The sequence below is a fragment of the Nicotiana tabacum genome, chromosome 3 (assembly GCF_000715075.1).
Source record: "Nicotiana tabacum cultivar K326 chromosome 3, ASM71507v2, whole genome shotgun sequence".
Lineage (NCBI taxonomy): Eukaryota > Viridiplantae > Streptophyta > Magnoliopsida > Solanales > Solanaceae > Nicotiana > Nicotiana tabacum.
In genome coordinates, this window is record NC_134082.1 from 119,173,035 (window position 1) to 119,191,837 (window position 18,803).

Sequence of the window (18,803 nt, forward strand, 5' to 3'; positions counted from 1 at the left end):
TTAATCTGGGCCAACAGGAATTAGTGCACAGCAGTTGGACGGGGCCACTGGCAGAAAGTCTGCCAACACAATGATGGAAGTCAGATGTGCCAGCAGAAAGTTGTGACACACAGCTGGACAGGTCCACTGCCAACAATACCTATCAGTGGACATTTTATGTATAAATAGATATGCTTAGGCCTTGTTAGAAGGTAGATCTCACATACTTAGCTTGTACTTTCTTTTGTATATCAAGTAAATCAGAAAATTGACCTTGGCCTCCAAGCTCTTGTGTGTGTTTTACTTCATTATCTTTCCAGCCTTGTGTATTGAGCGCTTTCTATTCCTTAATCACGAATTTGTGCTTATTTTGGGTTAGGACTGAAGCTAACAGCAGCATAAGGGCAGTCTAGTTGTCTGCACGTAGCTTACTGGAGTTAAGCCCGTAACAATAGGCTTGGAATCTAAGAGCTCTTGCCATTTCAAGCAAGTGCCTTTGCTTCCTTTCAGCCACCCCATTTATTGTGGAGTGCTAACACAAGAGCTTTGATAAATTACCCCAGATGAGTTAAAGAGATTAAGACAGTGAGAATTAAAGAATTCAAGGCCATTATCAGATCTAACAATTTTAATAGAGGCAGAGAATGAATTTTTAATCAAGGCAAAGAAGTTCTTGATCAAAACAATAGCATCACTTTTTTATCTCATCAAATAGACCCAAGTCATTCTAGAATAGTCATAAATAATGATAAGGAAAAATCTAAAACCATTATAGGTACAATGTCTATATGGACCCCATATATCCATGTGTACAAGTTCAAAATGAGATATAGTATTTGACACCCTAGTAGGAAAATAAAATCTAGTTTGCCTTACTAAAGGACAAACATTACATAGATGACCCTTCAACATTGGAATTTTCTGGAGGACAGCAGCTGGTGCATTGTCACACCTCCTTTTTCCGCACCCGCGAGGGGGCGTAGGGAATTTTTTTCAATTAAAGGACAATCGAAACGGGATTTGTTTATTTGTTTCAGAGTCGCCACTTGGGAGATTTAGGGTGTCCCAAGTCACCAATTTTAATCCTGAATCGAGGAAAAGAATGACTCCATATTACAGTCTGCGTAACAGAAATCCGGATAAGGAATTCTGTTAACCCTGGAGAAGGTGTTAGGCATTCCCGAGTTCCGTGGTTCTAGCACGGTCGCTCAACTGTTATATTCGGCTTGATTATCTGATTTTATGTAAATATGAACTTATGTGCAAAATTTTATCTTTTTACCGCTTTCTTACTTATTGTTATTATTTTACGAGAATTGCAACGTCGTGGAAACATATCTCGAACCACGTTACATCAATGCACCCGTAGTTGTTTGACATATCTCGACTCGGTTGAGATTTGGATTTGGGTCACATAAATGTGCACCCGAGTTAAGTAAAATAAATTATTAAATGCGCGCCTAAAGCAACTATCGTCTTGTTATTTTTGGGAAAGGCCGTAAAATTCGCTAAACGGTCTGTCCTCGAATTCTAAGTATTTTAATATATACATTTAGAGGGCCCCGCAGCTTGTGCATTTTTTGTTCGTCGAGGCTCGTCTCATTCATTATTAAAAAAAAGAATTTGCAACGTCATGGAAATGCATCTCAGACCACGTCACAATCAATGTACCCGTGATTAGAGACACATTTCGATTTCGTTGAGATTTGGATTTGGGTCACATAAATGTGCACCCGAGTTTTAGGGAGATAACATTATTAAAGGCGCGCCTAAAGCAACTAGCGCATTATTATTTTGGGTAGGGCCGTGAAATTTGCTAAACGGCCCGTCCCGAAATCTAAGTATTTAACACATATATTCTGTGAGGGCTCCGCAATCTGTACATTTTTTATTTGACGAAGCTCGTATCGTTTTTTTTATTTTTCTTTTATTTTTTTTAAAAAGGAAAAGGATAAGGCTAAAAATAACTACATTTTTTGCTACTTTGCTAGGTCATGGGTTGTAAATTGGACTTATTTGATGAAACGAGTATTTTTCCGCGGAATTAAAATTGCTACTATAATTTCAACATTTACTACCACATGTATAAACAACTATTAAGACAAACTAAAATAATTAACACCTTTCCCCTATTATGACAAATATTTGGATAACAACACTCTAAACATGAAGAAGCCAAAATGTCAAATAACTACTTGAAGCAAACGAAACAAAGGAAAAAGACGTTCACGGCCAAATTTCAATACCATACGGAGTTAATTAACAAAAATAGCCATTCGCAAACATCATGTATATATGTCTCGCTCAATTCGCGCACTATCCGCATGAACTAGGATGGTATCCTAAAACATCACATATACATATTACTAACAGAAAATATGAGGGACACGGACAGAGATGACCTACTTGAGATTAACGTCCGATGCGTTGGACCTGCGACGAAATCTCGGACAACAACCTCGACGTACCGGACCTCGACGAACCAAAGACGACCTCAACGGACCTCGCCCCGGACAGAACTTCTGGGCTACCTTTTCGAACGTTTTACGGTTAAGCTTCAACTGGGGTGTGTGTGTGTTTTTTCGGTCAGTCATGGCAAAGAGGGAGGGTCGTTCATGGCTGGACGTTGCAGGCAGTCGTTTGGACGTGGGGGGTGCGACTGGATGGTCACCTTGGGCAGTGATGACGCAGCAGGAGCTGGGCTTCGTTTGTGGTCGACGAAGGGAGTTCGGACAGGAGGATGGTCGACTGCTGGTGGGTTGTTGACAGAGGTGGTGTTTGCTGGACTGCTTGGGTAGTGACGACGTGAGGGAGTGGGTAATGAAGGGTGAGGCAGCTGGAGGTGGAAGGGTCGTGGTGGTTTTGGGTAGGTTTGACGATGGTTTAGGGTGGTGTTTGGGTGGTGGTCTGTTTGGTGGTGGTTTGGCAGTGGTCGACGGGCTGGTGGGTTATCGATGTTGGTCGTGAGTGCTGGTGGGTTGTTGATGGTGGTTTTGGGGTAGGGTCCTTAGGGTTTTTCGTTCCTTCCTCTTCTTTGAGGAAGATGATGAATAGTGGTCGTCGGACTGGTTTGACGGAGTTTGGGAGGAGACGGGGTGGTCGTTTGGTGGTGGTTTGGGTTGGCGGGTTGTTGACGGAGGTGTTTGGACAGTGCCTGGTGATGGTCTCGTTTCCAGTAGGGTTTTTTCGTTCTTCTCCTTTTGGAGAAGATGAATGAATAGTGCCCCCTTCAAAATTTTCCAAGTCCCTTTCAAATTTTTCAAAGTCCACCCCTTTCCTTCTGTGTTTGCCCGTGTATTTGATACCCAGTGCCAAGAAAAATGAGTCCCACGCGTGGTGGGGTTCAAGACTTGTGTCCCCCACACGTGGTGGGGTTCCCCGTGTGTCGTGTTCCGTCCGTGTTCCCCACGTGTGTCCCCCATGTGTGGTGGACTCGGATTATTATGGGCTAGGTCCGAAAATTAGGCCTAAAACCGGGTAGTTTGAACCCGAATATTATTCTTTTGCCCAGACCCGAGAATAAGAACACGACGTTGTTCGACTAATCCTATGTAAGCAAAATAACTACCAAAATAAGACTAATATTTAAAACAAAACTATATCTTTTTTAAATATTTTTTCAAGATTTAAAATAGCTACAAAATATTAATAAAACTATTTTTTTGTAATTTTCGTTTTTATATAAAGATAAAATATAAAGTAATATTTTTGTATTTTTCAAAAATTAAAATGAATATAAAACATTAATAGAACTATATTTTTTGGTAATTTTCGAAATTATGTAAAGTACAAAATAAGGTACTATTTTTTATATTTTTCAAGTTTATGAGAAATACATAAACTAAAAGTTTATATATATATTTTTGTAATTTTTCTTTTTGCAACGAAATAAAGCAAAAATAGCCAAAATAGGTATATTAGACCTAGATTACATATTTATGCTAAAAATGTAAAAATTCTCGGGGAGGGTCAAAAATCAGGTGTCTACAGCTGCCCCTCTTTGACTGGAAACACGAAGAGTTTTCCGACAAAGAACGACTAGACATGTTTTTGACCCGACCATTATTTGGAGGGACTACATTAAGGAAAGGAAGGGATTGTGACCGAGCCCTGGTATCTGAGCTGCCTACATATCCTTGGTTATACAGGAATCAGGCCACGTGTAGTTCGGAAATGAGAGATGGTAGAGTGTACCGAGGTGAAGAGCCGATCGAGGTGCCGTTCCGTTGAGGTTTCGGTCCGCGGTCCTGTCATTACATCAAAAATGAAAACTGAAAAAGACTAACTAAGCCTATCAGCTACTAGGTACAAGGATTCCTATCTTTAAGTTTTCTAAAACTTGAGCTTGAGTCTTGAATGGTGCTTCATACAGACTTTGGACTTGAACCTTGATACTTGCTAGTTGTAGGTGCTAGTTCACGAGCAGACCACATATGTTCTCTACTTCCATACTTTGGATTCCTTTTTCTTTTCTTTTTTTTCTTTTTTTTTCGTGACTAGCTTCTGTTGATCATCTCAGATTGTTGACTCGCATTCTTGAGGCGAGCTTCTGCCATTTACAACTTGGATTGAATGCTGGAGATTTCTGTTGTAGCCTTCTGCCTTCCAGTGGGTTACTGCTTTATCCTCTGTTCTACAGGCGGACTCCTGACTTCTTCAATCTTCGACATACAACAACCTCCGCTCTACAGGCAGGCTCCTGACAACCAAAACAAACAAAACAAACGAAAATTTCCTAACCCAGTTTGTACTGGGATGATTTGTGAGTCGTTAGCAAAATTGTAACTCACTTACCCTACTGATGCAATGATGAGAGTAAACTAAAGACTAGGCTAGGATGTGCATCTCCTACGAGTAAAACCAAAACTCTTGCTAGCAAATGTGTCTGCTAAAATAAAAACCTCAATGACTCAAACTAGAAAGTGCTTCTTCTATGGTTGAATCGGAATGAGCTAAACTAGGAAGTGCGTCTCCTAAGGGTAAAAACTTCAGTGACTAGAACTAGGAAGTGCGTCTCCTATGAATAAAATCTCGATTTAGGAAGTGCGTCTCCTAAAAAATTTGAAAGACCTTGATTAGGAAGTGCGTCTCCTACGGGTAAACTTCAAAAAAACTGGACTAGGAATTGTGTCTCCTATGGTCAAACTTAAAATGAATCAAACTAGGAAGTGCATCTCCTAAGGGTGAAATCTCAATTCCGGAAGTGCATCTCCTGAAATAAAATATAATCTGAAAAGCCAAACTAGGAAGTGCGTCTCCTAATAAAGAAAACTTAATTCAGGAAGTGCGTTTCCTATGCATGAAATTAAACTTAGGAAGTGCGTCTCCTAGGGGTAAAATAGTCTTAGGAAGTGCGTCTCCTATGGGTGAAACCTTAATGATTTTGAACTAGGAAGTGCGTCTCCTATGAATGAAAATAATTTAGGAAGTGCGTCTCCTATGCGTGAAATCTTAATTTAGGAAGTGTGTCTCCTATGGGGTAAAAGTAAACTTAGGAAATGCGTCTCCTATGGGCAAAATTAAACTTTAAGGAAGTGCGTCTCCTATTGGGTAAAATAAACTTAAGGAAGTGCGTCTCCTGTGAGTACAATAAACTTAGGAAGTGCGTCTCCTATTGGGAAAAAACTGTTCTTAGGAAGTGCGTCTCCTATTGGTAAAACTTACTTGGGAAGTGCGTCTCCTATTGGTGAAATAATTCTTAGGAAGTGCGTCTCCTCTTGGTGAAACTTATCTTAGGAAGTGCGTCTCCTATTGGTGAAACTTGCTTAGGAAGTGCGTCTCCTACTGGTGAAATTATTCTTAGGAAGTGCGTCTCCTATTGGTGAAACTAACTTAGGAAGTGCGTCTCCTATTGGTAAAATTATTCTTAGGAAGTGCGTCTCCTCTTGGTGAAACTTGCTTAGGATGTGCGTCTCCTCTTGGTGAAACTTATCTTAGGAAGTGCGTCTCCTATTGGTGAAACTTACTTAGGATGTGCGTCTCCTCTTGGTTAAATTAACTTAGGAAGTGCGTCTCCTATTGGTGAAACTAACTTAGGAAGTGCGTCTCCTATTGGTAAAATTATTCTTAGGAAGTGCGTCTCCTCTTGGTGAAACTTGCTTAGGATGTGCGTCTCCTCTTGGTGAAACTTATCTTAGGAAGTGCGTCTCCTATTGGTGAAACTTACTTAGGATGTGCGTCTCCTCTTGGTTAAATTAACTTAGGAAGTGCGTCTCCTATTGGTGAAACTAACTTAGGAAGTGCGTCTCCTATTGGTAAAATTATTCTTAGGAAGTGCGTCTCCTCTTGGTGAAACTTGCTTAGGATGTGTGTCTCCTCTTGGTGAAATTAACTTAGGAAGTGCGTCTCCTACTGGTTTAACTATTCTTAGGAAGTGCGTCTCCTATTGGTGAAACTTACTTAGGATGTGCGTCTCCTACTGGTGAAACTTATCTTAGGAAGTGCGTCTCCTATTGGTGAAACTTACTTAGGATGTGCGTCTCCTCTTGGTGAATCTCATCTTAGGATGTGCGTCTCCTCTTGGTGAATCTTATCTTAGGAAGTGCGTCTCCTATTGGTGAAACTATTCTTAGGAAGTGCGTCTCCTACTGGTGAAACTTAACTTAGGAAGTGCGTCTCCTCTTGGTGAAACTTAATTTAGGAAGTGCGTCTCCTATTGGTGAAACTTAGCTTAGGAAGTGCGTCTCCTATTGGTGAAACTATTTTTAGGAAGTGCGTCTCCTACTGGTGAAACTTAACTTAGGAAGTGTGTCTCCTATGGATAAAAATAAATTTAGGAAGTGCTTCTCCTATTGGCAAAACTAGACTTAGGAAGTGCATCTCCTATTGGTAAAGGCGTGGAATGTATTCCCTTGTTATACAGGTGGGCGCCTAATGGTAAAGACACGAAATGTATTCCCTTGTTATACAGGTGGGCGCCTAATATGTGAAATGAACAGACAAAAAAGTATTCCTCTCGTTATTCAGGTGGGCGCCTGTCTCCAACAACAACTTTGAAAATAAAATCCTATTCGAGGGCGGATGAACCCGACATATCCTATTTGAGGGCGGATGAACCCGGACTATCCTATTTGAGGGCGGATGAACCCAACATATCCTATTTGAGGGCGGATGAACCCGAACTATCCTATTCGAGGGCGGATGAACCCGAACTATCCTGTTCGAGGGCGGATGAACCCGACATATCCTATTCGAGGGCGGATGAACCCGGACTATCCTATTTGAGGGCGGATGAACCCGGACTATCCTATTTGAGGGCGGATGAAACCCGACATATCCTGTTCGAGGGCGGATGAACCCGACATATCCTGTTCGAGGGCGGATGAACCCGGCGTATCCTGTTTTGAGGGCGGATGAACCCAGCATATCCTGTTTTGAGGGCGGATGAACCCAGCATATCCTGTTTTGAGGGCGGATGAACCCGACATATCCTGTTTTGAGGGCGGATGAACCCAGCATATCCTGTTTTGAGGGCGGATGAACCCAGCATATCCTGTTTTGAGGGCGGATGAACCCAGCATATCCTGTTTTGAGGGCGGATGAACCCAGCATATCCTGTTTTGAGGGCGGATGAACCCAGCATATCCTGTTTTGAGGGCGGATGAACCCAGCATATCCTGTTTTGAGGGCGGATGAACCCAGCATATCCTGTTTTGAGGGCGGATGAACCCAGCATATCCTGTTTTGAGGGCGGATGAACCCAGCATATCCTGTTTTGAGGGCGGATGAACCCAGCATATCCTGTTTTGAGGGCGGATGAACCCAGCATATCCTGTTTTGAGGGCGGATGAACCCAGCATATCCTGTTTTGAGGGCGGATGAACCCAGCATATCCTGTTTTGAGGGCGGATGAACCCAGCATATCCTGTTTTGAGGGCGGATGAACCCAGCATATCCTGTTTTGAGGGCGGATGAACCCAACATATCCTGTTTTGAGGGCGGATGAACCCAGCATATCCTGTTTTAAGGGCGGATGAACCCGAACTATCCTATTTGAGGGCGGATGAACCCGACATATCCTGTTTCGAGGGCGGATGAACCCGACATATCCTATTCGAGGGTGGATGAACCCGTCATATCCTATTCGAGGGCGGATGAACCCGACATATCCTATTCGAGGGCGGATGAACCCGAACTATCATTAAAACTTGAAAATTTCCTACCTCAAAACTTGTTGGGGATAACACTGCTGAGGAATTATTTACTTACCTGTCGGGGGATAAAATGTTATGAGCTAGGGATAACGCTGTTGAGGATAACACTGCTGGAGGATTTTCATTCCTTCAAAATTGGTGCTCCACCCTTCTGAAGCCTGCTGGGAGCGACACTGGCCGTTTGCCTTTCCAAACACAAGCTTCAGTCTTTTTTGTTCGGTCCGCTGGGGATTCAGCTTCCTTTATTAATACTTGGGGATAACACGAGTTCAAAGACCAGCTCCCTTGAGACTGGTGTTATCTTTCTTTTTCCCCAAATGGGTACCTGCCTTCAAGAAAATTTTCATAATGAGAAAATTTTCTGCCCCGGTGTGATGATTTTCTTTATGGCCTGTCTTTCCGCCATCAATAACGTTCATTTTCCCTGTTTCTAAATCAAAGAAAATTTTGTTAGTTTAAAAACATGGTAAGCGGTCATGCCACTCTTGTCGGGGATGGTTTCCTCTTTCTCCTTTCCCAGCATTATGCTATCAAATCTTGCTGGGGATGATATTAATTACTGACACTGTCCCATCCTTTTTATCAATCTCATCTTGATGAGGATACCTTTCTTGACACGGGTTCTGCGCCTGTTCCTTCCTGACCTATACCACTTGGGTGTACTAGTCAGATCCCGTCTTGTATAATTGGAAAGCTGATGGCCTATTTCGAAGTCATTTCCCACTGGTTCTGACCAAACAGACTCTACTGGGGAATGTTTCTATGAAAGGAGAGAGATAAACAAAAGGGGAACTGAATAAAAGACAAAGGAAAAAGATGACTCTTTGACAAAAGAAAACTATAAATAAAAACCTATCAAACGCAGACACCGACTCTAATGGTCATGACATGCACATGTGGCCTATCCTCCGCCATCAATCGTCTTTCAATATCTTCCATTGGCAATTCCTCATCTGATTCTCAATCCTATTCGACTTGTAGTGCCGGAAGGGTTTTCACTATCAAGTCTCTCTCATTTTTGGTTTTTCTCTCAGCTTTCATCGCCTTATGGTGCATGTGAAGGTTTTCACCGATGAGACTATCTCATTTGTATCACTTTCCAGCTAGGGATTTGGAGTGTTGCCGGTATGACTCTTTCTGTTGGAGATTAGAGTCCTTTCTGTTGTGGAACAGAATGTTAGGTTCGTCGGTAAGACTCTTCATTTGTCTGACTTGGCATCTTTTGAAGACTGATCAGAAGGTCTTTCTTTGGACCGTAATGTGGGTTTTGGATAGGGCTAGAAAAAAGGGTATTAAAGGCTAAAAAAATGCATTAATTTTGGGTTATTAGTTACAACCTTCGGAATTAGATTTATTTACAACGAACGCAACCTCTGCCCCAGTTTCTTGCTTGGGGATATCTTAATTGATTGATTTTTTTTCAAAACTATGACCGAGTCGTGAAGCGCCTACGTATCCTCTTTGAGGAATCAGGTCAAACGTAGTTCACAATTCCTCTTTTTCTTCTGACTTTCTTTTGTTTTTTTTTTGTTATCATTTTTCTTTTCTTTCTTCTCTTTCTTTCTTTTCTTTTGTTTACTTGCCGCCCTTGCGTTTTCTATTCGTTGCTACTAATTCCGAACGAAGGGTACGAAAGAAAAACAATAAGGCTCAAAAGGGGTTAACGAAGGATAAAGTGTTTAGGTAGCAGAACAAAATGTCTTCGTCATTCCAGTCTTCAAAACATGCCCAGTGCAAACAACATAATTAAACAAAGATCTGCAGTCTCTTCTGATGGTGCTGGACTTTGACAATTATATTCAACATTTGCTTTTCGTTTGTCATTTCTAAACACCGTTGGACGACACTCTCACTTTCATTATTATGAACGACCCTCATGCCAATTTGACGAATCTTTGCTTTTAACGGTTTTCTTTGTATTTAACTTGCCCTAGTTCCATATGAATCGAGCTCTGAATAATCTCAAACCGTCCTTATTTTCTTTAAATGTTCTGATCACCTTTCCGGGATTTTATGATCAACTTTTAAGATTAGGCCCAAACTGTGTGCGCATGTCATATCACGAGAATCGGCACTAAACAAAAATGATAAAAGGACTAAACAAAAAGATGACTGGAAATAATAAAAGACCGGATTTGCTTTAGACTACCGGTGGAATGGTTCGAATAACAAGACAAACAAAACAAACCAGAATAAAATCCTAAAACAAACTGGACAGAACTTAAACAAACCGCTATGACAAAGAAAAGAAAGTTTGATATAAGACAATATCCGGACTACAACCCTATGAATAATCCGGTCAACAGAAATAACAACAAAATAAACCACCACAAGCTTCTCTCTTGCTAACCAAGGAACGAAGCGTCCTCCCACTTTATCAAAACTGGCATCTTAGCCACTGAGCTTCGCATCAATACTGCCAAGACTATTACAAGCTTCAATATCATCAACCTCCGTCAACAAGTTCCCAATAGGATTCGAGTGCTTCTTTTATCTGGCCTGTTCCCCGCAGAGTGTGTATCATGAGGTGCAAGTAAAGGATTCTGAGTGTCATTGTCCGGCTTACCACAAACCAACCACCTTCTTTCTTTGTGATTCAAAACAAAACAGGTTAGAATGGACTCAGTCGGTCCCCATTACTAACAACATCTTTTTTTTTTTCTTTCTTTTTCTTCGATTTTTTTTCCGATTTTTTTTCTCTTTTTTTTTTCATTTTTCTCTTTTTTCATTTTTTTTTGTTGTGGTCGAATCTTATGGAGATTGCCTACGTATCATGACCCCGCATGAATCAGACCTTGCGTAGTTCGTGACCCAATAAAAGATAAACAATGCTAAACATTTTTTTTTTCAATTTTCATGTTAAAACAAACTGGATTTCAAAGGTTTGAAGATGACCTACAAGCTGGAAAATCAAACAACCCACATATTCTAATAAAAAGATTTACAAACGGCCAGTTTCTTTCCCCGTTTTGACAAATGCAACCAAACGGTTATTTTTGCAAATGTGGCCCCTTCCAAATTTCACATGAATTTTGAGGCCGGGGAGGATTATTTTATGACACTTTACACACTTGTCCATTCTTTTACGAAAATAGCCTTTCGACAACTGAAAGATACTCTAAGGCTATTTCGACAAGAACGGTTTAAGACACTGCCGAAGCTGGCTCGGCTTATTTTGACTAAAAATCCAAACGGTATTCACCTGACCGCTGACTCTTTGTTTTTTTTTTCTTTTTCAAATTACAATAAAAACCTGGTGTTGCAAACACGGCCCTTCAGCGCCTCGGGTACGAAGATTTATAGGGCTCTGTGGGTCAACTAGACCAAAATCCTAAACATGACCCAAAAGGTGGCTGTTTATGCAAAGCTAGCCTTCCGGCGTCCCTTTCGGGAACATTCGGCTATTTATGACAAAACAACATCACCTGACTTATTTATGACTCTTTTTATCGTTTTTGAATTTAGAAAAGTCAATATTGCAAACACGACCTTTCCTTGTCTCGGGGACGAGGATTTTTAAGACTGTGTGGGTCAACTGGACCAAACCTTAAAAATGACCCAAAGAGTGGATGTTTATGCAAGGTCAGCCTTCCGGCGTTCCTTTGGGAACGTTCGGCTATTTTTAACAAAACAGCATCACCCGACTTATTTACGACAAAATTAAAATTTTGACATATTTTTTATTTATTTATTTGTTTTTGGCAATTTTAGCAAAAGGTGGGGTTGGACCCGATGAGGGTTGCCTACGTATCTCACATCCGGTGAGAATCAAACCCGCGTAGTTCGGGCAAATAAACTATTTTTGAGAAGACCATTTTCTATTTTCTGTTTTTTTTTTATTATTATTACTATTTTTTATTACAGCAAATAAACAAACTATTATTTTTCATTCATATTTTCCATTCATAACGAACAAACAAACTAAACGTAAAACATAAAACATTCATTCTTTTTTTTCAAAATTTCGGCAGAGTTTCACCACTTACTTGGACATTTGTTTTTTTTTCTTTTAAAAATAAGTAGTTAGATCTCTACACTGTTATTTACTCATCTTTTTCACTATTTTCTAATTTGTGGAGAATGATGACAACATACAAAATCTTTTTGAATTTTCATGCTTTTTTCTATTTATTATTATTTTGTTATTATTTTCAAAAATGTGGCATGGGGGACATAGGGAATTCTAAGACTTCTTGGATTCCACAAATGTTTCCCATGTGCTTTTTCCCAAAAATGAAGCGTGGGGGACATGGGGAATTCCAAGACTTCTTGGATTCCACAAATGGTCTCCATGTTATTATTTTCAAAAACGTGGCGTGGGTGGACATAGGGAATTCCAAGACTTCTTGGATTCCACAAATGGTCCCCATGTGCTTTTCCCAAAAATGAAGCGTGGGGGACATGTGGAATACCAAGGCTTCTTGAATTCCACAATGTTCCCCATGTGCTTAATTAACATAATAGCATGCTTATCTAAAAAATCGTGCAACTTTCTTATTTAACGTGATCAGCATGATAAGGAGTGCCCTTTGTCCTCAACTATCATTGGTCCGCCAAATGACCCATTCACCCTTGAATAAATACAACAGGTAGCACATAGGATGCCAAAAAATGGTCTATTATTTTCAGGTTGCTTGTCCTAGACGGACCCAACCCCTGTGTTGAGTCCCCTAAGTCAAATGCACATGATGCAAATAAACGTTCCTACTAGGGATCCGGCATGAAGCTGAGTTATTCTAGGTTCAAACATAGGTATTTGTTCTAGACTGTGTACCCGAGCGGACAACTCGAGTCGAGGAGGGGGCTACGTACCGGGGACCCGCGGGATCGTCCGGCTTTGTAACTTATCCAGCCTCTTTCTTATTTTAGGTATTGACACTAATAGAATAGGGAGTCTCGACCAGCGAGCTTCTCCCCGGAGGTAAGAAGAGAAGGGTTTCGGCACAGTTTATATGTACAGTTCAAATAATATCAAAACGGTAAAAGCAGCATTTAGCACATTAGGCTCAAACATGTAAAAATCAGATAAAACCAAATATAACAATTTATCTAAGCTCGAATTTCTAACCTTGAACAAGTGGTTCTGGGTACAATCCCCAGCAGAGTCGCCAGAGCTGTCACACCTCCTTTTTCCGCCCCCGCGAGGGTACGTAGGGAGTTTTTTCCAATTAAAGGACAATCGAAACGGGATTTGTTTATTTATTTCAGAGTCGCCACTTGGGAGATTTAGGGTGTCCCAAGTCACCAATTTTAATCCTGAATCGAGGAAAAGAATGACTCCATATTACAGTCTGCGTACCAGAAATCCGGATAAGGAATTCTGTTAACCCGGGAGAAGGTGTTAGGCATTCCCGAATTCCGTGGTTCTAGCACGGTCGCTCAACTGTTATATTCAGCTTGATTATCTGATTTTATGCAAATATGAACTTATGTGCAAAATTTTATCTTTTTACCGCTTTCTTACTTATTGTTATTATTTTACGAGAATTGCAACGTCATGGAAATATATCTCGAACCATGTTACATCAATGCACCCGTAATTGTTTGACATATCTCGACTCGGTTGAGATTTGGATTTGGGTCACATAAATGTGCACCCGAGTTAAGGAAAATAAATTATTAAAGGCGCGCCTAAAGCAACTAGTGTCTTGTTATTTTTGGGAAAGGCCATAAAATTCGCTAAAAGGCATGTCCCGAATTCTAAGTATTTTAATATATACATTTAGAGGGCCCCGCAGCTTGTGCATTTTTTGTTTGTCGAGGCTCGTCTCATTCATTATTTAAAAAAAGAATTTGCAACGTCATGGAAATGCATCTCAGACCACGTCACAATCAATGTACCCGTGATTAGAGACACATTTCGATTTCGTTGAGATTTGGATTTGGGTCACATAAATGTGCACCCGAGTTTTAGGGAGATAACATTATTAAAGGCGCGCCTAAAGCAACTAGCGCATTATTATTTTGGGTAGGGCCGTGAAATTTGCTAAACGGCCCGTCCCAGAATCTAAGTATTTAATACATATATTCTGTGAGGGCTCCGCAATCTGTACATTTTTTATTTGACGAAGCTCGTATCGTTTTTTTATTTTTCTTTTATTTTTTTTTAAAAAGGAAAAGGATAAGGCTAAAAATAACTACATTTTTTGCTACTTTGCTAGGTCATGGGTTGTAAATTGGACTTATTTGATGAAACGAGTATTTTTCCGCGGAATTAAAATTGCTACTATAATTTCAACATTTACTACCACATGTATAAACAACTATTAAGACAAACTAAAATAATTAACACCTTTCCCCTATTATGACAAATATTTGGATAACAACACTCTAAACATGAAGAAGCCAAAATGTCAAATAACTACTTGAAGCAAACGAAACAAAGGAAAAAGACGTTCACGGCCAAATTTCAATACCATACGGAGTTAATTAACAAAAATAGCCATTCGCAAACATCATGTATATATGTCTCGCTCAATTCGCGCACTATCCGCATGAACTAGGATGGTATCCTAAAACATCACATATACATATTACTAACAGAAAATATGAGGTATACAGACAGAGATGACCTACTTGAGATTAACGTCCGATGCGTTGGACCTGCGACGAAACCTCGGACAACAACCTCGACGTACCGGACCTCGACGAACCAAAGATGACCTCAACGGACCTCACCCCGGACAGAACTTCTGGGCTACCTTTTCGAACGTTTTACGGTTAAGCTTCAACTGGTGTGTGTGTGTGTGTTTTCGGTCAGTCATGGCAAGGAGGGAGGGTCGTTCATGGCTGGACGTTGCATGCAGTCGTTTGGAAGTGGGGGGTACGACTGGATGGTCACCTTGTGCAGTGACGACGCAGCGGGAGCTGGGCTTCGTTTGTGGTCGACGAAGGGAGTTCCGACAGGAGGATGGTCGACTGCTGGTGGGTTGTTGATGGAGGTGGTGTTTGCTGGACTGCTTGGGCAGTGACGACGTGAGGGAGTGGGTAATGACGAGTGAGGCAGCTGGAGGTGGAAGGGTCGTGGTGGTTTTGGGTAGGTTTGACGATGGTTTAGGGTGGTGTTTGGGTGGTGGTCTATTTGGTGGTGGTTTGGCAGTGGTCGACGGGCTGGTGGGTTGTCGCTGTTGGTCGTGAGTGCTGGTGGGTTGTTGATGGTGGTTTTGGGGTAGGGTCCTTAAGGTTTTTCGTTCCTTCCTCTTCTTTGAGGAAGATGATGAATAGTGGACGCCGGACTGGTTTGACGGAGTTTGGGAGGAGACGGGGTGGTCGTTTGGTGGTGGTTTGGGTTGGCGGGTTGTTGACGGAGGTATTTGGACGGTGCCTAGTGATGGTCTCGTTTCCAGTAGGGGTTTTTCGTTCTTCTCCTTTTGGAGAAGATGAATGAATAGTGCCCCCTTCAAAATTTTCCAAGTCCCTTTCAAAATTTTCAAAGTCCACCCCTTTCCTTCTGTGTTTGCCCGTGTATTTGATACCCAATGCCAAGAAAAATGAGCCCCACGCATGGTGGGGTTCAAGACTTGTGTCCCCCACGCATGGTGGGGTTCCCAGTGTATCGTGTTCCGTCCGTGTTCCCCACGCGTGTCCCCCATGTGTGGTGGACTCGGATTATTATGGGCTAGGTCCGAAAATTAGGCCTAAAACCGGGTAGTTTGAACCCGAATATTATTCTTTTGCCCGGACCCGAGAATAAGAACACGACGTTGTTCGACTAATCCTATGTAAGCAAAATAACTACCAAAATAAGACTAATATTTAAAATAAAACTATATCTTTTTTAAATATTTTTTCAAGATTTAAAATAGCTACAAAATATTAATAAAACTATTTTTTTTGTAATTTTCGTTTTCATATAAAGATAAAATATAAAGTAATATTTTTGTATTTTTCAAAAATTAAAATGACTACAAAACATTAATAGAACTATATTTTTTGATAATTTTCGAAATTATGTAAAGTACAAAATAAGGTACTATTTTTTGTATTTTTCAAGTTTATGAGAAATACATAAACTAAAAGTTTATATATATATTTTTGTAATTTTTCTTTTTGCAACGAAATAAAGCAAAAATAGCCAAAATAGGTATATTAGACCTAGATTACATATTTATGCTAAAAATGTGAAAATTCTCGGGGAGGGTCAAAAATCAGGTGTCTACATGCATGACCAAGCCTTTGATGCCATATTGAGAAGTAATCAGACTCACTAGAGGATAAGCAGTGATGTGAAGGAACAAGTGAAGTTGAAGGTATAGAAACTTGAACTGGTGAAGGTCTCTTAGCAGGTTGAAGTAAGTATAAACCATCCTTCTCCTTACCAATCCCTCTCACCTTTCCATTATAGAGGTCCTGGAAGATACAAAAATCAGGATAAAAACCAACACAACATTGTAGTTGTTTAGTTAGTTTTGAAATGGATAAGAAATTATACTTAAAAAAAGGTACATATAGCACATTAGTCAGTATATTGTGAAACAAAGACACTGGACCAATGTGTGTGATAGAAGTAGTTTGACCATTTGGTAAGTGAACTTGACTACAGTTTGGAAGTATTAGTTCTGAGTTGAGCAGATGATTTAGGCTAGAAATTATGTGATTTGTTGCCCTTGTATCTATCACCCAAGGAGTAGTATCACAGTCTGTAGTTGAACAACTATTAAAGAAAGAAGGTATACCTACCATGTTGATATTTGTCTCTTGTGGAGGTGGTGCCTTATTGATCAGTTACAGAATCTGTTGATATTGCTCCGAGGTAAAGATAGGCATAGTCATTCCATGAGCAAGAGTGGTGTAATTATCAGCATGATGTGAATTGTAGTTATGAGCAGCAGAGTTGTTATCACAGTTTGCATTATTCACCATGAGAGCCTGTTGTCATTGCCAGTTTGTTGAAATCTATCAGAAGTTCTTCTCTTAGTGTTCTTAGAATTGGCAGGGTATCCAACCAGCTTATAGAAATTCTCCCTTTTGTGGCCTCTCATATGACAGTAATCACAGTAAAGTATATTTGCCTTTTTGAACTTATTCCCCTGTACAGAGAAAAGAATGGTGGGGTCATTCAAATCCAGTTGTTAGAGAATCTGAACACAATGATTTATCATATTTGATTGCATTCTCTGGCTTTCATCTAGCATGATTATATTATTATCTTGATTCAGGGAAGGACTAGGAACCGTCATCAAAATTTGATTGCGAGACTGTGAGTAAGTCTCATTTAACCCCATCAAAAATTGCATCAGCTTTTGTTGCTCTATGTGGTCTGCATGGGTCTTATCACTTCCAGGAAAAGGAACAAGAGACAGATATTCATCCCAAACATTCCTCAATTTTGAAAAATACTCAGAAACAGACGAAGTACCCTGGACCATTGTATAAATCTCTCTATGTAGTTGATATACTCTAGTGAGATTCCTCTTATCAAAACATTCTTTTAAATCCACCCAGACGTTATAAGCATTAGATGAGTATATCAATTCATTGGTTAATTCTCTCGAAACTGAATTTGTGATCCACGACAAGACAAAGGCATTACACATGTCCCACTCATGAACTAAATCTCCTCTATAATCTTCCCTTTTACAACTACCATCAATAAAATCTAATTTGTTCTTTACTACCAGTGCAACTTTCATAGAGTTACTCCAAGCAGTGTAATTTTCAATTCTAGTTAGTTGTTGAGGAATGAGAATACAACCTGGAGTGTCTGACGGGTGGAGAAATAAAGGATTCCTTGGATAAATATCAGTGAATCACTCTATGTGGTCCACTGTTGGTGTCGTCACCAGCGTTGACTTTTCGTCACTTCAACAAGAGAAGTAACAATTACTGCTCCGATTAACCTAGAACTCACCAAAAATTGATGATTTTGACTCGCAGATGTAGTAATCTCCCAAATCCATCAATGGCGGAAAATTAGGGTTTGTCTGCTATTGGTCTTCAATGGATTCAATCAATTGCTTGACATATCACTCTCAAATGCTCATTTACCAGCTCAATCACCACTGATCGGAAGCTTTGAGACCATGTTGAGAGAAAAATTGGAGCTTGAGATGAAGGAGAGCAAAAGAGAGAGAATGTCGGTTGTGAGAGAAACTAACTCTCTGATATTTTCTTATTGAACAAAAGAAAATGAAAATATACAATTTATATTATTTCCTAACTCACTAACTTAATCCAATACTAACTTCTGTCTAACTAATTAACTATGGTTACAATTAATGTACTTCTATATGTACACAATGTATTACTACTACTAGGACTTAATATTTCTACACTTACACTGAAATGACTTTGTTCTTTGTCTTTATATTACAATAAAAGAAGCTCCTCTCATACAAACGGTTGTTACGTCCTTTTCTTTCTCTTTTCTCTTTTAATTTCATTTATGGGGCCTAAATCATAAGTTTATTGATAGTACTATATGGTTTTGTCTAAATGGACTTTCTCTTAAGATCTAAATTATATTGCATAAACTACTAACCCTCCTAATATTGTACTTCCAAAGAAAAAGGAGAAAACGTCTTTGCTAATCCACTGCGCTTTTTCCTTTTCTTGGGTGTGTGTTAACCCACTCGCTTACTTACCTAAATAAATAATTTACCAAACTCATTACCTAATTAGGAGGTTGGTAATGTCTAAGTGACCACCTAGTGGTGTAGTAGGAGAGTGAAA

The 18,803-nt window shown here is 40.0% G+C and overlaps 1 protein-coding gene across 1 annotated transcript; it reads right to left on the reverse strand.

Moving 5' to 3' along the window:
* Nucleotides 1–17,764, reverse strand: LOC142177175 (uncharacterized). Its single transcript, XM_075245644.1, has 5 exons — nucleotides 17,306–17,764; nucleotides 16,992–17,161; nucleotides 16,578–16,668; nucleotides 16,292–16,481; nucleotides 1–59 (listed from the first exon to the last, which is right to left on the reverse strand). The coding sequence occupies exons 1-5, from the start codon at nucleotides 17,762–17,764 to the stop codon at nucleotides 1–3; spliced, it is 969 nt and encodes a 322-aa protein (XP_075101745.1).
* Between the last annotated feature and the right edge of the window lie 1,039 nt (nucleotides 17,765–18,803).

Excerpts from the sequence above, each read along its gene's own strand:
- LOC142177175 (XM_075245644.1), bottom strand. The coding sequence starts at position 17,764 with ATGAAAGTTGCACTGGTAGTAAAGAACAAATTAGATTTTATTGATGGT. Across the intron at positions 16,482-16,577 it reads TACTGACTAATGTGCTATAT|GACCTCTATAATGGAAAGGT; the intron begins GTACCTTTTTTT and ends TGTATCTTCCAG. Across the intron at positions 60-16,291 it reads TCAAAGGCTTGGTCATGCAT|ACTTTCTGCCAGTGGCCCCG; the intron begins GTAGACACCTGA and ends TTGTGTTGGCAG.